Raw genomic sequence first — 23,063 nt, forward strand, 5'->3', positions numbered from 1 at the left:
CTTCCAGAGGTCCTGAGTTCAATTCCCAGCAGCACCACATGGTGGCTCACAACCATCTGTAATGAGATTTGGTGCCCTCTTCTGGCCTTGAGTCATATAAGCAGGCAGAATGCTGTATACATAATAAATAAATAAATCTTTAAAATCTAAACATATGATAATATAACAAAAGAACATATAGATGGTATATTACCATACACATACAGACTCAACATTTATATGAACACACACAATATTTGAGGGGAGAAGGAAAATTAGAAATGAATTTTAGAATGGGTAGTATATAGAATAGGGGTACTTGCTCAAATTAATAAGGTTTGAGTTGGGGTTCTAAGGACTTAGAACTCTATACTCAGATATTTAAGAGCCCAAACTTAATCTTATACTGAAGTACTCCAAAAAAAATGTCAATGAGTCACAAGAAGAGGAGAAGTTTCTTTCAAATCTTTGATTCTGACGTTCAAAACACAGTAGTCCATTAGGGCTATTATCCTAAAGCAACTAATAATGCACAAACCAAAACACCAAACAGGTTTAATGATTAAAGTAGATAAATAGGCATATGCGTGTTAATAAAGGAGGACCGAGGATCAAGAAATAAGAATTTAAATCTTACGTGCAAATCTACCATAAGACCTAAAGCAATACCAAAATATCTCAGCTCTCTAGCATACATTTTAGGTCATTTTTTTTTATTATTATTTCCAATTCTTGGTAATTAAAATACGTACATGTTTACATGTTCCTGATTATGTGGGAATAATAAAGTAATATTGATACAGTATTACAAAGAGGTTTCACAGATGAGACAGCACAAAATAAATCAGTAATTATCTTTTGGGGCCCATTTTGGGGCTCAGGGGAAGGCACTCCCAAAGATTCCTTGGTAACACCTTAATTGGTTGTTAACACCAACAAGTACCTTTACAACTTAATAATCATGCCTTTTATCAACCTGGGAAGCCCTGGAGAAATTTTCCACACAAATTTCTTTAACAGTTATAAACACTGTTTGATGACTTTGAGAGTATCTGGGCTTCCACAGATTACATTTGCCCAATCACTGAGGTTTGACGTGTCTAGCCTAACTTCACGGTACTGAAGAGCAACTGCAGGAGGTGCTAATAGAAGACTTCTGAATTAGCCCTACCTTCCCAGGATCAGTTGCTCCCAGTTCCCGTACACTGATTTCACTGTGTCCTTCAGAACCTTTCCCATATGCTTTGCCCAGACAGCTCTACTGAAAGGTTAGATAAATCAACAGATCTCTGTGGCTATGAAAGCAACTAGTAATTGCAAGTCAGTTTCCCTCAGGCAGTGTCCACTATCCATAGGATCTTTAGAAACCATTTTTCATGAGGCCAACGACTATTTGCTTTATCACTATATTTGACCCATGTTGGGCCATACTAAAACTGCACTTCGGTAGCTAGTCTCAAATTTGAGCATTAAAATATCTCTAATTTTACTGCATCCACATAATATGTAATTTTTGATGCTGAATCAGCGAAATCTGACAAGTGAAGGCTTCGCCGCAAGCGTCACATTCATAAATTTCTTGGGTTTTCACCTCCGCATGGATCTTCTGATGGTTGACAAGGCTTCGCTGTTGACTGAAACTTTTGTCACATTTTTCACACCTATAAGGTTTCTCTCCTGTGTGTATTCTCTGGTGCTGAATGAGACCTGAGTTCCTACTAAAGGCTTTCCCACACTCCTCACATTTATGGGGTTTATTACCAGTGTGAACACCCTGATGTCGGATGAGATTACAAAGTTGACTAAAACTTTTGCCACATTGTCTGCACAAATAAGGTCTCTCACCAGTGTGGATTCTCTGGTGCTCAATAAGAAATGAGCTCCGACTAAAGCTTTTCCCGCAGACGGTGCACAGGTAAGGCTTCTCACCAGTGTGGATCCTCTGATGTTGTACAAGATGAGCACTAACACTAAACGTCTTCCCGCAGTCATCGCATTTGTAAGATTTTTCCTTAGGGTAGACTTCCTGCTGAATAACAAGACCACAGTTTGGATCAAAACTTCCCTTAGTTTCCTTGAATGGAGAAGTCTTTTCTCTGATGTGTATTCTCTGATGCTGAATGAGACCTGAGCTTCTGCTGAAGGCTTTTCCACATTCCTCACACTTGTGGGGTTTGTCTCCTGTGTGAATTCTCTGATGACGAGTAAGGTTGCAAAGTTGACTGAAACTTTTCCCACACTCTTGGCACTGATAAGGGCGTTCACCAGTATGAATCCTTTGATGTTCAATAAGGAATGAGCTCCGACTGAAACTCTTGCCACATTCAATACAAAGAAAGGGCTTCTCACCAGTGTGTATTTTTTGGTGTTGTATAAGGTATGTACTTAATCTAAAAGCTTTCCCACATTCACCACACTTATGAGGTCTTTCCCCAGTATGAATTCTCTGGTGTTCAACAAGCAGTGAGTTTCGACTAAAGCTTTTCTTGCATTTGGTACAGTGATAGGGTTTCTCACCAGTGTGTGTCCTCTGATGCTCAATAAGGTGCGATTTCCAACTGAAGGCTTTTCCACAGTCACTACATTTGTGGGGTTTCTCACCAGTGTGAATTCTTTGATGTTTAACAAGACTCCTTCTCTGGCTGAAGCTCTGTTTACACTGATTACACTGGTAAGGCCTCTCCCCAGTGTGGATTCTCTGGTGCCTAATAAGGGTAGAGCTCACACTAAAGGTTTTCCCACAGTAATTACACTCATAGGGCCGTTCCCCAGTGTGAATTCTCTGATGCTCAATAACAAATGAACTTCGACTAAAGCTTTTTCCACACTCGTTGCACTGAAAAGGTTTCTCACCAGTGTGGACCCTTTGATGCTGAATGAAATGGGCCTTGCGGACAAAACGTTTTCCACATTCTTCACATTTATGACATTTCTCTTCAGAGTTTGGTCTCTTACGAACATTAGTGTGTCCTCTGAACATTTTCTGTTCCTCAGTCAAAGAATCACGTGGTATTTCCCATAAGAAGATTCCTCTTTGTTTATCTAACCTACCAACAAGTTCAAAGGTTTCGCTACCCATAGGATCCTGATCAAGTTCACTTTTGATTCTTGTAACTATTACACCCTGTGGTTCGATGTCTTCCTCAATTTCTTCTTTCACAGTTGGCTCTTCATCTTTATTTCTGTTTAAAACATCTGAAATATTTGTAAATAAAAAAATATAAGTATTGGCTTTAATGAAAAGGAGAAATTATTAGAAAAACACAGTTATCAACATAAATCAACCTGCTATAGCTAATGTGTATTTTCTTTTACTACTTAAGTTAATACTAGCTCATAATATATATTTTATCAAATAATTTTTTAAGAGGCAAGATATATTGCCTAGACTGGCCTGAATTCTTGGGATCATAAGATTCAGTTCAGCATTCTTAAGATAGCTAGGACTACAGGTGTGTATCACTGTGCTTGGTTTAGTATTAGTTAACATTAGCTATCTGACTTATTTATAGTTCTTCTTTTTTATAGCAGTGAAACTATCAAAGAAAAGATACCTAGGGAAAAATAGGTTAAGGCAACTTAGGATGAGAAAGCATTGGAAAGCTACTAGAATATAACTAGATCAATAGTTGACCGGAAAGGACAAATAGGAGGAGCCTAGGAAGGATGAAAAACAAAGAACAGAGGATTCTATAGGTAATTTATTAACCAAAATTAACTGACTGATCACCTAAGGCATGCAAGATACTAAGTTATCAGCCAGGATTCAAAGATGAGACATAAAACACTACCAATAAAATGGTGTTAAGTAAAACTGGAGAGAAAATATCAAGAAAAAAGATAACATACTAAGAAAACAGCAGCACCTACAATAAAGGATTGAGGTATCTATCCACAAGAATAAATATAACTACATTTAGTTAATGAAAAATAGTTGTCTGTGGTAGTTTATGATATCATGCAAAACAAAGCATACCACATTTTTCAGCCATCTAAGAAAAACCCTGGGTAAGTGAAGGGGAAGAATATAACGCTGCCTGATAAAACAGAGCGCCAGGCTGGTTTCTGTCTCCCGTTGTTTGATACTTCATATTTGGCCCTAAACAAGTTCCTTTTCCATAATCGTCTTTTCCCACAATTTTGTTGTATTTTAGACTTTTTAATGATCTAATGACTAAGTTAGTTTATACCACCTTCCCCCAAAATAATAAATTCCCTTCACTAAATTGCTTCTTTTAACACAGCAAAAAAGAATGCAACATCCCTTCAATTTTCTGCCTCTACCCATGGAAACTACCTGTAACAGGGATGTATATGTCATCCAGGTCCAGAAGTATTTTACTACCCCTGCTGACCCACGCTCCTCTGAGCAGGTGTTCAGCTCTTTCCTCTTCTTTCAATCTGAACTTTCCATTGGCATCTTCCTACCATGGCACGACCAACTCCATTTTGAGCCTGAAATCTTTTTTTCTTGACAGAAGCTTCCTGAAACAAAATCTCACACTACAGCTTCCCATTCTTTTCCTTATTCCCCACCGTCTTCCTATTCAATTTATTCTGTAAGCCACAACGAAGCTTTTGTTTCTAGAACAGAGAGGGAACTTCTCAACAAATCACTAAAGACTTTCCAACAATACAGTGAATTTTGTAGTCTTTATTTTATTCAGCAGCATCCCACATTGTTGATGATTCCCATTTCTTAATTGCTTCTCTTTTTGATGGTACCCACCTCTCTACCTGTAAATCTGACTCCCCACTTCTTTGGCTTTTTCTACTGAATTTACCTCATTACGTCGTCACCTTTGACAACTACTTTGTGTAGCTGTTGCTTTGTGTACTCAGGCTTTTATCCCTATGACACTGTTTTCCAAATACCATTCACTTACACGCACCATCACTACCACCACCACCACCACCACCACCACCACTACCACCACCACCACCACCACCACCATCATCAACATCATCATCTCTTAATGCCTCTCCATTTCTAATTGATACCACTACTATTCTCAAATCCTAGATTTCTCCTTTTTTTCCTTACTGTTAATCTGAAGATACTAGAATTTCTTTCTAATATCTCTATTTCTTATCTTAATTTTCACAATCAGATGCCCATTTATCTTAAGGTTGCCATCATATTGCATTAGCCTAGTGGGTTCTAGATTTTTAGAAACAGAAGTCTTCATGATATGGCTTCCATGCCTCAATCAAGCTTTCTATTTGATAGCTATGATATATTACACGAGGAAATCGCTTGTATATTATTTTACACCATACCTTTGTATATCTCATTTAGTAGTCAATTCTTTAACATTGTTTAGCAAAGACACACTTGGGTCTTTGAGATTTCACCCAATGGAGTTACCTTAAAAAGTCCTTGCAAAGTTTCACGAAGTAGATTTAGATTTTTTTTTTAATGTCAATTATTTTTGTTAATAACCACAGTAACATGTTTCCTTGGAAACTACTGCTGCTCTGTACTTTTCTGGCTATTTATTCAAGAGAATAAGATAAATTTCTGATATGTGTGCATTGTTTTATTACCACAAAAAGCAGCTAGTAAATATTATGGAAAAATGAAACATGCTCTTTAAAGTAGTAGCAGAAGATACAAAACTCAGAAATTAATGTAACTAAAAAACGTACAAGCTTAGAACCAGGTATGGCAATATATGCTTATAATCCCAACACTCAGAGAGATCAAGGCAGAAAAACTATTAGAGCTTGAGGCTAACCATTACTTATGAGATCAGACTCTCCTGGGCTACATAGCAATATTCTATGATTCAAAATATAAAACAAAGCAAAAGGACCAAATTAGTCATAGTGATACAGGTCTATAGACCCAGATACTTTAGAGGCTGAAATAGGAAAATGACTTAAGTCCTGGTGTGTGTGTCAGACCAGCCAGGGTCACAAAATGAGACTTCCTAACTCCTAATAGATTAAAAAAAAAAAAAAAAACCCAAACCAAACAAAGAAACCAAAACCAAATCCCAAAGAAAAAAGTTCAGTTAAATAGAGCCAACCAAATGGTTAATGATATTCTAAAGACCACAATTCTCCACAAACTAATCCATAGCTATTAATATTCTAATAAAGATAATACAGACTACTTAAATAAATGCCGAGTCCTGCTTGGCCATGTAAGGGACGGAATGACATGGTCCCTCCTGCACCCAGAACAGAGCTAGCAGGGCATGGGCCTCCACCAGTGTTGATGGCTGCTGTGGTGGAAGGATTTCATGCTCCACCTTCAAAGGAATGTCCTCTCTGCCAAGATTGATGACTCCATGATAACTAGAGACAGCATGAGTCTGGGAGCGAAGGTGTGGCTTACGCCTCAGCAAAAGGTCAATTCTGTGACCTTTAGGGCAGCCCGCCAGAACTGTGGGAAGAAATTCTAAACATAAGTTCGAAAATATATAATTTTTCATTATGCAAAATATGAGGAGGCAGTATGGAGTGTAGGGGTGCTTCGCAGATCCAGGGGAGCAGAGACAACTGTGCTTACAGCATGGAGGTTGCCGCCTTTTGTTATAGCAGTTCAATTTGACTAAAGAAACAAAAAACAAAAACCACAATTCCTTACTTCTTGAGACTGATTCAACTTCTCCTTCCAGAACTATTTGCATCAGCTCTGACCATGCCTGTATATTCTATAAGAAATATGGTCCTATTAAAAAAAAAATCCCCTTACTGGCTCATACTAGCATGAATCAATATCTTTAACAAAGTACGACAAATAATCTGATAGCTAAGAAGATATTGATGGTAACATGAATCTCAATCAAATTTAGAGCTGTAGTTGTTATACTTTTTCTATAAAGGATCAGACATTATTTCCACTCTCGTCATAAAGTCCCTGACATTATAGCTCAAAAGTATTACAGACATTACATCAAGGAGTGGGTTTGCCTGTTTGAATAAAAATTGATTTATGAACATGGGCTGTGGGACAGATTGACCTGTTGGCCGCAGTTGATAATTGTGCTATCTAACAGATTATACAATGGACATTTCTTTTGGTTAACTAAATGGGAGAATGAAGAACTGGAATGGTAGGGCCTAGCACAGTGTTTAATAACTGATAATTTAATGCGTACTTTAACTGAGGGGAGAACATGATCAAAGGGAAGGAAAAAGTTGAGCTCAAGGTTTTGTAGGCTCAATGACTCTCAGTTCTTCTAAGTTCCAATATGAGTCATTGAAATAAAAATCAAAGAACTAAGTGATTAGCTATCACCTATATCATCAATTTAGCTATTAAAATTTTAAAGAAAAAAATGGACATGAAAAGGTATGAAGAGCCAATAATATAAAGAGGTATGTTTTGAAAAATATCACATTGGACCAATAGAGCACAGCACTGGGGTTAAGGGAGTATCATCAAGGGAAGGGAGCACTCATTAGGGAAGGGAGCACTCATCAGGGAAGGGAGCATCCATCAGGGAAGGGAGCATCCATCCGGGAAGGGAGCACCATCAAGCAAAAGAAAGTAAGCATCTATTGAAGAGACTGTGGAAGGAGAAATAATGAACAGTGAAAAGCTATACTTAATATTAAATAAAGACATCTTTATACAAGCTTCTTGGAGCTGGATCCAAATAACTGCACTCCTCCTGGGTAAGCAACTCAGCCTCAAATGCCAGCAATTTGTCAGTGAGTTTGTTCAGCTTCTAGTGTGATCAAAAATTAAGATTTTCTTATAGCATCAGAAACCATCAAAAGTTTTAAACATATACTAGTACAAAATCATCTTGGTGGCAAGAACTTAGAGTAGTGCTAAGGAGTTTAGTGCTAAGGCAATAATCCAACTAGGAGAAACAGTTCTTAAATTAGCGTGTATACTTACTCAGAAACACGACTATTCATGCCTAGCTTTACGGTAAGTGTTGAAAACATGCAATGAAAAAGACGGTTACTGTCCTCAAGGCTCACCAGTGTGTCATGAGAATGAACATAAAAAATGATTTGCAGAATGACAGAAATGGCAGTCAAGACAAAGTAACAAAGAGAAGGGACTTCACTGTGCAGAGAAGATTCCTGAGAGCTCTGTGGACTACCTTAAGACTTGTCAGACATAACTTACATTGTTTCCAATAGAAGAAAACTGTAAATGTGGAACTCAACAGAGGTGACAAGGAAAAATACCAATCAAGGGGGGGGTATAAAAAAAGAAAACATCAACTGAGACATTCATTACTATTATTATCTGTTGACCAGCATTTTAAGTACTTTATCCATATATTAACCCAGTTATAGAAAGAACAACTTAAGAAGTACATGTTGCTATGATTTCCACTTACTGAAGAAAAAGAAAAAACCTCCCCACAATCATAAAAGTGGCACTGGAAGAAATCAGATTCACATACGGGGTAGGTGGGCGCCACACCGCCTCTCTTAGGTGAGATTTACCATCAAGTGCTGGCAGCCAATGATCTGAGTATAGGTAAGGTCCTCTGAGCAGAGGAGATATACAAGTAAGGAACACAAGGACACAGAAAGAAACATACGGAGTTTTAAGCCGATGTGTAGTGGGGCATGCCTGGAGTCTCAGTAGTTTGGATGACTGGAGCAGGAAGATTGTGAATTTGAAGCCAGCCTGGACTATAGAGCAAAAACCTGTCTCGAAACAAAACAAAGTCATATACATTCATAAAGAGGTAGAATAAGATCCGAAATGTGTCATGTGTCTGAGAAGACTAAGGAAGCAAGACAAAAATCACAGACAGGAGAAGGTAGAGTTGTATAAAATATACATGAACTAATAAAACCTTGGCTGGCAAAAAAAAAAAAAAAAAAAAGTAGCAAATCACAGAAAACAGCAAGAGGGAGCCATTGGTCCAGTTAAGTTTCCTTCTCTGCCACAAGTTGGGAAGACCATGATTTAAACTAATTATTAGAATAAGGGTTACTAAGGGTAAAGAGCTGGGATGTACTTTGTTGGTAGAAAAGATGCTTAGCATAAACAAGGCCCTAGGTTTGCTTGGTCCCTAGCAACCCTCTCCAATGTTTATAAGTAACAAGGGAGAAAGAACGGAGACTCAGCTTCTGAAATGACAGAAGCTGCTTTAAGGGTGTGCACAGAGTTCATGTTAGTGACCTTGATTTGGTTTCTGAGAGACAGAAGATGAAGCCCAGACAGTGGTGGGAGAATTCTAAATTCTGAATCTGTTACTAAAATTAAGAGAGAAAGATGTGACGTAATGAAATATCACAGATATAAACCCAATGTATAAATCAGGAAATATACACACACTATGGTGGGAATGCCTTTAATCCCAGCACTTAGCAAGCAGAGATGAGTGAAGCTCTGTGACTCCAGCCCCGCCTTGTCTACACACTGAGCTCCATGTTAACCAGGGCTACACAGTGAAGAACCTGTGTCAAAAAAGGAAAACCAAACCAAACCAAAACCAAAACCAAACAAACGCAAACCCTCCTCACTAGATACGTATATGAGACTGATCCTTTTAATTGAAGAATTTTTCCTACAGTGCTTGGGAATTAGGTAGACGGGGACAAAGGGGACAGATCTTATAAAAGGTACACAATTTGAAATTTGCAGAGCAAGTATAGCATAGTATTAAAGTGACCAGACAACATGCTGGTAATTAGAGGAGATCTTCACAACTCGGGAAAGGATTGAAACCACAGAGCGGCGTGGACACATCAGGGGACAGAAAACACCTTACAAATGAATTGGTTCAGGTGGAAAGCCGAAGGAAAGACAGGAATGTAAGCTGCAGTTAAGCTCCACCAGGGCAAGAAGCAAGCCTGTTCTGGTTCTTCGCTTAGTTATGGTCGACAGTGAGAGACCAGGATACTATGTTTTCAGACGTGCTTGTTATAACAAAGTTAAGACCCAACCAATGACTTGAGTAGTTATTAGGTACGGAAAGTAGGGTTCCTGAAGTCTACACGACCAAGACCCACTGCGGCTCACTCAATGACTGGGTTAAGCAGCAAAGACTTAAAAAAAAAGTGACAGATGATGATAGACAGGAACAGTGGGTAGAATAGAACTGCTGACACCACACAAGGACATGCTCTTAGAAGGTGGAAAACTTTGGAAAGAGCACTGGAGAGCTGGGAGAACAACTGATTTCTGCCTCCATGTCTTCAGACAAGGCAAGAGGAAGGAGGACCTGGAAGAATGAGCAGCCCCCACTTGAAGGTCTGCCAGAGAAGTGGTGTCCTCGGCAGCCCGCCAGGTTTCAGGGTAGGCAGAAGCGCGACGTACGGAACACTGTGTGATGAGCAGCAACCCAGGCTCCAGAACGCAGAGTGAAAGAGGGTGGGAGGAAAGCCGTGGGAAGATGAACCGGGAAGGAAAGAACAGAGTGGTACGGGAATGAGATTAGGAAGCTGCCAAAGCTGGCTTTTGCTGACAAGGAAGCTAGGGATACCAGAGTCGTAGAGAGATCTGAATCAGAATGTTGGAACAAAACAGTACTGGTGTTAGTAATACTGCTGGAAACATTCTGGGTCTAAGTGTTAGCACCTTATTAGGTATCTTAGTTAGGGAAACAGCACATTCTTACCCAGCGAGACCAGCTTTCCATAACTGTCCATCACGACATCTTTATACAGGCTTCTCGGAGCTGCATCCAGATAACCCCACTCCTCCTGGGTAAGAAACACAGCCGTATCCCCAAACGTCAGCAACTGCTCAAATAGTTTTATTTCTGCAGTCAGTCCCAGTTGTCTCAAGGACAGTTCTCCCACGGAAAGTGGTATTAGTTATTACTTACCATGCTCTCCCATTCACTAGGAGGGACACGGTAAGTGAGCGAGTACCAAAAGGTGCCCGATTCATGGCGCCTCAGACTGGAAAAGAACTGATCTGGATCCGTGCTTTCCAAACTGAAGGACTTCTTTGCTTTAGTTATTACACATTAATATCACTACTGTTTTAATTATAGTTAATAGCCTCAAGACCTCCCCAACCTTCCCTGGCCCCGCTGTCCGCCCCAAGGTTCTACCCACACCAGCTTGTGACCCAATTTGACTCAATTCCATTAGGTTTTCTAAGCACTCACCTTGAGTCCAGACATTGTGCCAGCTGCAGAAGATAGACAGAGATAAAAAAAAAAAAAAAATAGTGCTTCACCTGAGAAACTCATGAATGAAAACTAATTTAGAGCAGTCTTAATTTTCCCCAGCCGATTTATCAAGTTGCTCTTGAAAAAAAAGGAAAGAAAAAGGAAAAAGAAAAAAAGGGGGGGGGACGACGACTGTGGGCAGTTTCTAAGTAAACTAAAATCACCCCGCAGCGAGGGGTACTCAGGCGTTGGCTGGGGTCCTTCCTTAGAGTTGTAGAAATGGCCAGGAGCTGGGGAAGGGCGCGGCCTTGCCATCCCCGGAGAGGCGAAATAACGGAGATCTCTCTAAGGGGCAACTCACCTTTGACTCCAGCGGTGGGCTTGGGGACGCCATCGCCTCCTTCAGGAATAGCAGCCACACAGCATCGGGGCTCTGATGAGGCCTAGATGGTTGCTCGAAATAAGGCCCGGCGAGAAGGGGCTCACTGGATGGGTCTGGTGAGGTCCTGCCTCTGTCTCGGAGCGGTCAAGTTCCCAGGGGCATATCAGACATTCTGTCTGGCTGTTCTCCAGCCCCGAACCCCGTCCGCTGCCCCGCTGCCCCGCTGCCTAGCTCTTCGGGCCTCCCTGTAATATCTCCTCCTTGTTGCCAAGTCCTCCGCCTCAAAGTCAAGCTGCACTACTACCGACCACCCCCGGACCAGAAGGCGTTACCCGGAGCCTTCGCGGAACCTCTCTAACTACAACTCCCAACATGCCCACGGAGCGAGCCACAGCCTTCTTCCGTAAATGGCAAGAGAACTACATTTCCCGGAGTGCACAGGTTTAGGTAACCGCAGGGACTGCTTAAGTAAGCTCTCATCTGATTGGCTGAGTCGGGCACGTCGGCGCTTTGGGGAGCTTGTCGAAGATGGCGGCGCTGTGTGTGTGTCGGTTTGCAAGAAGAGGCTGGCTGTGGAAGCCTCCCTTGGCTACACGGAGAGAATTTTGGTCTAGATCCAGGTAAACTTGAGTGTTTCTCAGTGGGTTAAGTTCCACGTAAATAATCAGAAGCGGAAAGGACGAGTTCAGAGAGTTAAGATGGGACCCTGGTCCTGAACCTGCAGGAGTTAGCGTGGGGTAGGGATCCGAGCTGAAAGTTACGTTTCCGCGATTGGCAGGTCCGCTCCTAACGGCAACACAGTGCCCTTTCCCTTTCGTCTTGTTCTTAGCAAGCAGCGTTAGCCACGTGTCAAAGGCACCCAGCGTTGTGTCTGCAAGCAGACGGCTCGTGTGGATTGGTCAACCTAAACCATGGACGTAGGCGCTCAATAAGCCTAACTCCTCCGATGCTGGCTAAATCAGAAATAAAGGCATCCGCTCAACCGCGTGTGTCCCATCGGGCTCTCTCGCTCTCTGAGTGGGGAGTGGGGAGAGATCGGATTTCATTGATGCTTACAACACATTTCTAAATGCCTTCTGTTTCTCTGTGTACAAAGCTCCAGTAGTACTCTTTTTTTCACGCTTTAGTATTGTGTGACACGAGAGGGAACTGAGGCCCACTGAAGAGAAGCATGCACATGGTGGGTCTAGAATCCCCGTGTCATAACTGCTTACCTACAGTTTTCCTCACTGCGTCATGTGGGATCTATGTATATGACCTAGATAATATTTAAGACATGAAAACTTAAACGCTGGGACCTCAGAGAATAACGAATTTCTCAGAGGTTTGAGTCGTCACCTCAGGTATTAACTCTAACCTCTCTCAGGTTAGTGTCAGATGTCCCAAGTAAGGCCATTTTGTATGATTTTTGAACTTCTAAATGCATGAGACTTCTTTTTATGATATGTAATCTATCCTTAAAATATTCACTATTGCATGGGAAATAAAGGTCCAAGTGTTTCTTTGATGTAAAGGAGGATGTTAAATTGAAAGCATTGTGTGTGTCCACTTAGTATACAATGTTATTACAGTTCAGCATTTATTGGTGTTCTTTATGAATAGCCCAAGCACTATTTGTTGAACGGATGTTATTGAGTTCTGTTATTTTGGTGATTTATTCCTTCAGGCTTGTCCATATTTACCTTGCATATTTTGGTGCTCTGATATTATTGGCTACATGTTGATTTCTATCCAGTTGAATTGATCATTTTATTATTATCAAATGACCTTTAAAAGCTTATTTGATTTGATAGAAGGGTATTTTCTATTCCCACAGAATACCCTTTTTTCCTATCAGTTTTGGTCAATGTAGCCCTAGATTCTAAAAAACAGAAGTTTCTTGCAGATAACATATAGTTAAAGTTTGGTTTTTATTTTTGACATTTTGGTTATGAGCATTGCCTTTGACAAGTGAGCCATCTCTCAAGCCCTCGTTTTGTTTTGTTTTTTTAATTTTTAGTCACTCTATCTTTTCGAGTGTTGAGTCTTTTACCTGAATTTCATTTTATTCTGAAAGCAATGAGATGTAAGGTTAGGGTCTGGAGGACTATGGGAGGTGAGCGAGCAAAAGCTCAGTAAACAATTCAAGAATTTTTGTGGAAAAAGTGATTAATTTTCTTCAAAAATGGAAGCTCTTTCAGTATATGTATACCTTAGAATACCTTGGTAGAGTCTTAGTCCCCTTCCCGTTGACATAGCAAAATGAATGAAAGTGGGTGATTTATAAAAGCATGGCACTGTTATCTGGGCTACAGCTGTAGAGTGCCTTCTTGCTGCTTCGTAGCACAACGGAGGGTAGCAGGGGTGACACAGAGCAAGTGTGTCTCTGCCATACCACCAATGCTTTTATGGAGTTCCCAATCTCCTCATCTCACATCCTCTAATTATCTCTAAAAAGACCTGATTACAAATTCAGAGTGTCCAGGGCAAGAAATTTTGAGGAATATATTCAGGCCATCACAATTTATGAATCAAAATTTATGAAGGACGAAGGATTAGTTGGTGGAACAAAGTCTTAAATCAACAAGAAAAGTTGTATTCCAAAGCATATCTTGGCTTCATTTCTGGTGCCGTGTTTTCAGTAGGGATGGTCAATTTCAGTCAGATGCCAAGTCCTGAGAAACACATTACTCAGGTAGTTCACAAACCAAGGCATTTAGATAGTATGTCAGCCAGATTCTCTTCTAAGCAGTTGTTAAGTTTGTTTTTAAAGAACCTGAAATTAACAAGATAGGCCATTATATTAAAGATCTTACAATTTGGTGTGGTGGTTCTCAAGAGATAGTGTTGGCAGTGTCCTTGGTTGTTGTGACCCAGGACAGGAGTGCTACAGGAGTGTCATCGAGTAAATTGAAGCCAGCATGCTACTAAGTGTATGACAGTGAGCAGATTTGCCTCTTGCATACAGCAAGACATTGTCAAATCAAGCTCTGCTCTTGTAAGTGAGGTACAATAGGGTGGGATACAATGGGCAGTGTAGATTGCTGCAAAGATCAAAGGAACTTAATATTGATTAGGGAAGTCAGGTGAAAGTACTTAAGAGACATGTGCTTTGTCCTAGGACTTACAGAGTCCTCTTATTATTATTTCCATAAGTAAAGATCAAAGTGTTTCACGTAAGGGAGGATATATAATATGAGCTAACAGGTGTGAGGAAAGTGGCAGTGTGTTTGGAAAACAATATAGTTTAGTTTGAGCAGGCCTATAATGTGTATAGGAAATTGGTAGGAGGTAAGTTTAGGTAGGTGTACTGGTGTTAGATCTTGGAGGATGTGCTGGCTAGTTTTGTGTTAAATTGATATAAGCTAGAGTCATTTGAAAGAGGGAGACTCAATGGAGAAAATGTCCCTACCAGCTTGGCCTGTGGACAAGACTGTGGTGCATTTTCTTGATTGACAAGTGGGAGGTACATTCCTCCTGGCATGTGGTTCTGGGTGCCATAAGGGAGCAGTCATGTCAAGCCATGGGGGCAATGCAGCAAGCAGTACTCTTCCACCTATCAGCTCCTGCCTCTTGGACACCCTTCAGTGATGGAGTGTGGTGGAACTGTAGGATGAAATTAAACCCTTCCTTCTCCAAGTTGCTTTTGATTGAGATGTTTTGTCACAGCAATGGAAACCAAACTAAGACAGAGGGCAGGACTCCCATACAGAACAGTTCATCTTGTCTTTGTTCTTTCTTATTTTTAGAAGTCCTACTAGTATGTAAAATATGTACTAGGTTTTTGCTTTCTTTTGTAGCAGTTGATTCAACCGCACATGTCTGAGGAGTAGATTTCATGCTTTTCCCATCCTCTCCACTGTGCTCAGAAAGTCCTAAGTTTGCAAAATACTTGATTTTGATTGCAAAGCAAGATTTTGTCAGATGTTTATTGGCTTCCGCCAAAGATTCATGTTTGCTTTTGTTCATTCCAGGAAGGAGAAGGAGCTGGTGGTGGCCGAGACGGTGGAAGAAGTGAAAAAAGCACCTGTTTTGGTGTGTCCGCCCTTACGAAGCCGAGCATACACACCACCCAGTGATCTCCAGCGTCGCCTGGAATCTCATGTTAAAGAAGTTCTTGGTTCATCTCTTCCTAGTAATTGGCAAGATATCTCCCTGGATGATGGACATGTGAAGTTCAGACTCCTAGCAAATTTAGCTGATGACTTAGGCCACGCAGTACCTAATTCCAGGCTTCACCAGATGTGCAGGGTCAGAGATGTTCTTGACTTCTATAATGTTCCTGTTCAAGACAGATCTAAATTTGATGAACTCATTGCTAGTAATTTACCTCCCAATTTGAAAATCAGTTGGAGTTACTGAGCAGTCCAGTCAGAACACAGTGAGATCATTCTCATTCTTCTCATTGGGTGACTGACAACGAACTTTGTGAGATGTTACCTGTTAGAACTTGTTTCAGAACTTCCTTTTTGTATATTTTTTTTCTCCTTGTAGAAGAACACATTTTTTTTTTCTCTCATGGAGCATCAACAAAGAAAACATTATCACATTTGCTAAAGCTATTTATCCCCAATAAAATCAAGTCTTGATAATTTATGAAAACATTCTTATTCCATGGTATATAGTCAGGGTTGTTGAGAGGAACAGAAGTGGTAGCATGGAAGCCTATTTAAATGGGATTTATTATGTTAGCTTACATTAGGATCTGGGTAGTCCATCAGTGACTGTCTCACACCAGAGAGGCCGAGAACCTCGGGCACATACTTGTACCCTTCATGAGGCGGACAGTCTCGGTAGTAGCAAGCTGTTGCTGAAGGCCTCGGGGAGTCTTTGAAGAGCCTACTGGTCTTCAGTCCATGCTGGCTCCCTGAAGAAGCTGTTCTGATACAAACGAAGAGATGCAGCAATGGCAGGAACAAGATACATGTATTTGCCAGTACAGAGAAGGCAAGCAGGCAGAAAGCCAGACCTTCCTTCTGCGTGGGTTCTGCCCACATTTACTGTGCACTTCCCTCTTGAGAGATAATCCCCCAGTGGAATGGCCAGCTGCTTGTCTTTTAGTTGACTCCAGATCAGTCAAGTTGACAACCAAGATTAACCATCACACGAAAATACTAAGTAACTTGGGTTTCAGATAAGAGGCCATTGCAAGTTCAAATGTTTTCTTTGCCCTTCATATGGCTAAAGTAGTTTCAATAAAATGTTCTAATCTTATTAAGGCTCAAAGATATGGGATGGATGGAGATATATATATTTGTTTTCCTTTTAATACTAGGTGTGGGATATGGGGCAGCTTCTGATTGTCCACTGCAGTTGACTATGATTTGCCTTGGGGTCTAGCAGGGGCGTGTTATTTTCCAATTGTAGATAGTTTCTACGATTGTGTGAGGTTTGGAATTCTGGGGATTCTTCAGAGGGTAAAGGTTAGGGTCCTAAGAGGGGTGAGTTGTTGATTGTGTTTGATAAGCAGTCATGAACAAACAAGAAACAAGAAGAAGAAATTAGGTGTCCCGATGATGAAGATCACACTTGCCCCAAGGAACGTGATGGCCTTTGATTGGCAGAGTGTAATGATAACATCACCGCCTTTCTCCTCTGTCCTTTTCCCTGTGCTATCTCGGGGGTTGAAGGGATGGAAGAAGGGTGAAGAAGGGTGGAGGGAAAGAGAACCCACAGAGCAGCCTAGAGACCAGCTACTGAACGAAATGTATTAGATGTTTGAAAGAGACATGGTCATCTGGTGTACATCATAGAAAGTTCCACTGTTTCCTTCCATGAGTAGAGATGGAAGAAAGGACACTGTATTTTGGGTCCATCTCTTGGGATTAAAGCAGATTTGTTAACGTGTAATGACTTCACCTTCTCTTTGAATGAAATTCACTTTTATGTATCACTTTATTATTTCCTTAAAATGAGTATTAGAAATGGAAAACCAATATCTAGCAATTATTAAATTTTAAATTATTAAATTTTAAAGTGCTATTGCTAGATTCTACATTTAATTTCATATTCTCAAAGTATATTTCAAACTGTTTTCTGTAGCTTTAGAAGTGGCCCTAGTATCTGCTAGGATGGCACATCTTTGTCTTTGATGTACTTATTTTGCAGAGATGATTTAAATAAGTTACCAGATAGATCGAATCACAAAATTGATGATTATATAAAAATGGTGGCAGGAAGGTTTTAAGCATAGGAAATGACATTCTCTTTCCTTGGATGACTTTGTTCAATCAATACAAAATATATAAATATATAAATATAAAATTTATATTACTATATAAACAAATAGCAGATTCACTAGGAAAAAATAGTTGAGGGGGAGATGGCTTAGTGGGTAAGAGTGCTTGACCTGTAAGCCTGAGGACCCAAGTTCAGATCCCCAGTACCCATGTAAAAGGCTGTTTGACCACATGTACCTGTGCCTCCTGCATTGGGGAGTAGACACAGGTAGTCAAGAAAAGTGAGGTTCCCATTCAGTGAGATACATTTTGTCAAGGTGGATACCTAGGTGGAAATCAGTAGAGAGAACTGTTCTGGCCTCGCTGTGCATAACCACACTGTCGGCGTCTAAGAGAGAGTCACAGTGTCTAATAGCAGGTACATATCAATGCCATTCATTACATTATGGTCTGAAGTCTCAGTGCCTGAGGCAACCCCTGTTTGTATGAGGAGATTCAGCGTGGGAACATGTGGGTTGCCCTGATGCTGTTTGTATTTGATGCTAATTACGCTTCCCCAAGAGGGGCTGCCTAGGATGAGGAGTGAAACACTATTCAGGTGACTTCATCAGAACTCTCTCCCCATTTTAACTTGTAAAATAAAGGCAAGAGCCAGTGGTTGGGCAGGGGAAGGGAAGGAGGAGCTGAAGAGTTGGGGGGAGGACAGAAGAGAGAAGGAGGAGGTGGAAGGAAGATGGAGCTGAAGCACATGGCCCGGAGAACTGCAAGTTCTAAGGGATCTCGTAGCTGGGGAACAGAGTAGTGCAGTGGCGGATCTGCCCAATCTAGGCGCACAGCTTGTACTCCTATTAATTGAGTTGTGTTATCTTTTCACGGGCTTATTTGGGTTGGGGAATTTGCCACAACAAATACATGTAGATTTTACATGCAGAATTGGGTTATCTTGTCTCCCAAATAAGAGCATACTGGAAGTAAAGGGGTGGGAAGCCAGTATGGAAAGAAACACTTGGGATTGGGGATTTAGCTCAGTGGTAGAGCGCTTGCCTAGCAAGCGCAAGGCCCTGGGTTCGGTACCCAGCTCCGAAAAAAAAAGAAACACTTTTGGCTACGACTGGACAAGTGACTGCAAAAGTCACTATTTGTATTGTTCAGAAGCTACTCTTGTAACAGCAATGCTGTTCAAAATTTATATGGAAATGAGTCATTTGGAGATGTTGTTAATGTCTGGAGTAATTGTAAACGTCTGCATCTTTATAATACTCAGAAGTAATGCAGTCCTAGGGTCATGAAATAGCATTAAGAGGTAGCCAAGTACCCGGCTGTAAAACACAGCTAAGCTGCATATCTGTCAGTAACTCTAGAGGGCGACAGCTCAATACACTGTATCAGGATAGTGACCTTACAGTTCTGAAGGGAACAGGTTTGTTTACTGAGGCACCCGGACATACACAGAACCTTTATATTTTAAAAAAAGTCATGAAATGTAAAAGGCATAAGCTGTCTAATTTTACATAATTGAACCCATGAGCTCAATGTATGTTTGGTAAAATCTAATAAAATCACTAGCAATTCAAGATAAATGGTCTTACATAAACTTTATGTTTCAAGCTTCAAGCAGCATAAGAGACTCCCTCTCTTGCTGGATTTTGTTTCACCATGGAAATTTTATAATTTCTGTAGTAACCACACTTTAGAAATAGAAGATACATAAAAAAATGAGGAGAAGGGGTTGGGGATTTAGCTCAGTGGTAGAACACTTGCCTAGCAAGCGTGAGGCCCTGGGTTCGGTCCCCAGATCTGAAAAATAGAAAAAAAAAATGAGGAGAAGATACAGATAATAATGTAACATTCCAATATATTTCCAAAAGAAAAAAATGACTCTTATTTTTATTCTACAGACACGTGTTCATGTATGTGGGTGTGCTTGCCCATATGTACAGAGAATCATGTTTCATCCCGCTTCTACATAGGTAGTGGTGGAACTCAGGTTCTCACAATTTGAGTGGGGAGTGCTTTATTGATTGAGCCATCTCTCCAGCCCTGGTTTCTCTTAAAACTCCTGTGATAACACGTTTCCAAATTCACACGAGATCCTCTTAGCTTTAAATCAGGATAGTCCAACCTTTTGATCATCTACAGACACATTGGGTTCCATTCATAGCTATCCTGGGATGAGTGCAGCTTGTGGCTACAGGTTGAACACACATGTATGGAAACAGATCTGGCGGTAGTGGAACAATCCTGGGTATTCTGTCATTTCTCATTTCACTGCAGACAGAAAATAGCCTGATTTCAATATAGTACATTTATTGAGACAACTCAGCTCACATCATCTGTGCGGACAGATGTGCAGATGCGTGTACCTTTGATACTAAAGGAGGACATCAGATCCTCCAGATCTAAAGTTGTATTTGCAGGAAGACCAGCTTGTTATATTGGTGCTGGAATCCAAACTGTAGTCTTCCTGATTGTACAGCAAACACTCAATCACGGAGTCATTGCTCCAGCCTGTAGTGTGCTCTTATTATTTTAGATTTATATTATTGAACACAGGCCTGGAGAGAAATGTTTGCAAGTTCAGAGTCCTGTATTGACTTTTGTTTTTTTTTTAAGTTAGTGATCAAATAAACCCAAATAGTGGCAGTGGAGTTTTAAACAAACAAGAGGTCAAGGAGAAGGTTCAGTAGGTAAAGGCACCAGTCACCAAGCCTGAGAACTTTAGGTCATTGTTCTCTGACCCTTATATGGACTATATGGTACATGTGCATGTGCCAGTGTGCATGTACACATATTACATATGTATGCACATATATATAGTAATATATTGCATAAAACATATTTAAAAACTAAAAACCTCCTAAAGCAAAACAGGAAGGAAGAAAAGAAGGGCTCTAGGTTCCCTACAACGTAAGTTAATATGTAGCCAGAGCTGGGACGAGGATAGGGGGCAGGGGTTACGCTGTTTGCTCTGTAACCCAAAGTAAAATGTGTCATCAAGAGCATTTGAGGCTTTGATCTTAGAACAACTGAGAATGTATCCTTTTCCTGCTGGAAAAGCAGCTGCAAGTGGGAAAGGAAATCTAAGCTGGTTTGTTATCAAAGCTGTCCGCCCTGAGTGGATTGGAAATATGTTAAAAAATCACAACTCCTAGATTGAAAATAAAAATCAGATTTTTTTTTCTCTAGTTTTTGGCACTTGGTACCTCACAAGGACAAATACTCCTTTTGCTCTTTCCACGAACTTAGAGAGTTATGAAGTTCCCACAAGTGCTAGTAGTACAGTGTCCTTTTCTGTCAAATTTTGCTTAGAAGGGATGTTACTGGGAACCTGAGCTCACCAAGATGTTTCTGAGAGACACAAAAGACTACCAGAAATCACTTCATTCTCCTTCATGCAGTCCTAATCTCTAAGAATAGTTCTCCCTCTTTTGAGCACTTTCCTAGAACATGGCAGACAAACCCCTCTAGTCTGGAACACTAACTAACCTGCATTATTTATGCTTCATTTAAAAGATGATTTTCTTTTAAGGCTAGGAGTTTGATATGCTAAAATTACACTCTAAAAATACTTCATGAAATGGAAAACTTATGACTATGCAATTTGGGAATACTTCCTGGTAGTGAACTATAATCAACCATTGGTAGAATAAGAATAGGTATTAAAAAAAGTTAAAACAACTAGAATCAGTTTTTCTGCTTGGATACTAGTTGACAAGTGAAATCTAGGAAGAGCCTGATGTTAACGCAGGAAGAAATTCTATGGTTTGGAACAGGACTGTGCCTAATCTTCAGCGACTCACTGGAGAAATTATTTTTTTTTTCATCTTTTTTAACTTGGGTATTTCTTATTTACATTTCGATTGTTATTCCCTTTCCCGGTTTCTGGGCCAACACCCCTCTAACCCTTCCCCCTCCCCTTCTATATGGGTGTTCCCCTCCCCATCCTCCCCCCATTACTGCCTGCCCCCCAACAATCACATTCACTGGGGGTTCAGTCTTGGCAGGACCAAGGGCTTCCCCTTCCACTGGTGCTCTTACTGGGCCATTCATTGCTACCTATGAGGTTTGAGCCCAGGGTCAGTCCATGTATAGACTTTGGGTAGTGGCTTAGTCCCTGGAAGCTCTGGTTGCTTGGCATTGTTGTTCATATGGGGTCTCGAGCCCCTTCAAGCTCTTCCGGTTCTTTCTCTGAGTCCTTCAATGGGGGTCCTGTTGTCAGTTCAGTGGTTTGCTGCTGGCATTCTCCTATGAATTTGCTGTATTCTGGCTGTGTCCCTCAGGAGAGATCTATATCCGGTTCCTGTCGGTCTGCACTTCTTTGCTTCATCCATCTTATCTAGTTTGGTAGCTGTCTATGTATGGGACACATGTGGGGCAGACTCTGAATGGGTGTTCCTTCTGCCTCTCTTCTAAACTTTGCCTCACTGGAGAAATTCTTACAGATCAATTTGACAGACTTGGAGATACAGATTCCACTCCTCACTGAATTCTTCATTCCTACATGATCATAAGTCTTCAAATTCTGGGAGATTATAATGAGACAAATACAGATTCTTATCCTCAGCACATCTTTCTAGTGACCGATAATTCACATTTATTCATATCTATGTGCCCCACCTTTGTGTGTGTGTGTGTGTGTGTGTGTCTGTGTCTGTGTGTGTGTGTGTGTGTAAGGAACCACCCCAGACAACCATTCATTGTATTATCTTTTTTTAAACAAAAGTTTCGGGGTTGGGGATTTAGCTCAGTGGTAGAGCGCTTGCCTAGCAAGCATAAGGCCCTGGGTTTGGTTTCCAGTCCGAAAAAAAGAAAAAGAAAAAAAAAGTTTCATTTATTATATATAAGTACACTGTAATTGTCTTCAGACACACCAGAAGAGGGCGTTGTATCCCATTACTGATGGGTGTGAGCCACCATGTGGTTGCTGGGAATTGAACTCAGGACCTGGGGAAGAGCAATCACTGTTCTTAACCATTGAGCAATCTCTCTAGCCCCACTGTATATCTTTTAACCCCTCAAAATAAATTATTTGCTGCTGTTATGTCAAAATGAGCTTTGGGGGGAAGCCTGGATAAAGCACAAAACAAGCTCACCTGTATTTGTGTTCTCTAGAGTAACAGAATTTACAGAATGATATTACAGGCTGCAGTTCAGGTAAGCTAACAGTGGCTGGCTGTGATGGAAAGTTCAAGAATTCAGTAGTTTCTCACTCTACAGGCTGAATGTCTCACCTGGCCTTCAGTATGTGCTAGAATCCTGAAGAAGTAGGTTCTAATACCCGTCAAGGAATGGATGTACTATCAAGGAAAGGGCAAGCAAGCAAAGAGCAAAAGCTTCCTTCTTCTATGTCCTTGTATAGGCTTCCTACAGAAGGTGTGCCCCAGATTAAGGGTGTGTATTCCGTCCTCAAGAGCCAGGTCAAATGTGTGTGTCTTCCTGCCTCAAAGGTCTGGACTGGAACTGTTCATTCACTTCAAAAGAAAACAAACAAAC

General features: G+C 40.7%; 2 protein-coding genes across 3 annotated transcripts; one reads left to right on the forward strand and one right to left on the reverse strand.

The window, feature by feature from the left end:
* Positions 1-520: 520 nt before the first annotated feature.
* On the reverse strand, positions 521-11,774 carry Znf189 (zinc finger protein 189). 2 transcript variants are annotated; one of them, XM_032907686.1, is made up of 4 exons: positions 11,392-11,755; positions 11,028-11,050; positions 10,530-10,614; positions 521-3,174 (listed from the first exon to the last, which is right to left on the reverse strand). In XM_032907686.1, exons 2-4 carry the CDS (start codon positions 11,040-11,042, stop codon positions 1,466-1,468), a joined length of 1,809 nt encoding a protein of 602 aa, XP_032763577.1. In that variant the 5' UTR covers positions 11,043-11,050; positions 11,392-11,755; the 3' UTR covers positions 521-1,465. The 2 variants fall into 2 exon arrangements, with proteins under 2 accessions (XP_032763577.1, XP_032763575.1); XM_032907684.1 differs by lacking the exon at positions 11,028-11,050 and having other exon boundaries at positions 11,392-11,774.
* A 138-nt stretch (positions 11,775-11,912) lies between these two features.
* On the forward strand, positions 11,913-16,605 carry Mrpl50 (mitochondrial ribosomal protein L50). Its single transcript, XM_032907687.1, has 2 exons — positions 11,913-12,032; positions 15,366-16,605. The coding sequence occupies exons 1-2, from the start codon at positions 11,941-11,943 to the stop codon at positions 15,751-15,753; spliced, it is 480 nt and encodes a 159-aa protein (XP_032763578.1). The 5' UTR covers positions 11,913-11,940; the 3' UTR covers positions 15,754-16,605.
* The last annotated feature ends 6,458 nt before the right edge of the window (positions 16,606-23,063 follow it).

This window comes from Rattus rattus, chromosome 7 (assembly GCF_011064425.1).
Source record: "Rattus rattus isolate New Zealand chromosome 7, Rrattus_CSIRO_v1, whole genome shotgun sequence".
Classification (NCBI taxonomy): Eukaryota; Metazoa; Chordata; class Mammalia; order Rodentia; family Muridae; genus Rattus; species Rattus rattus.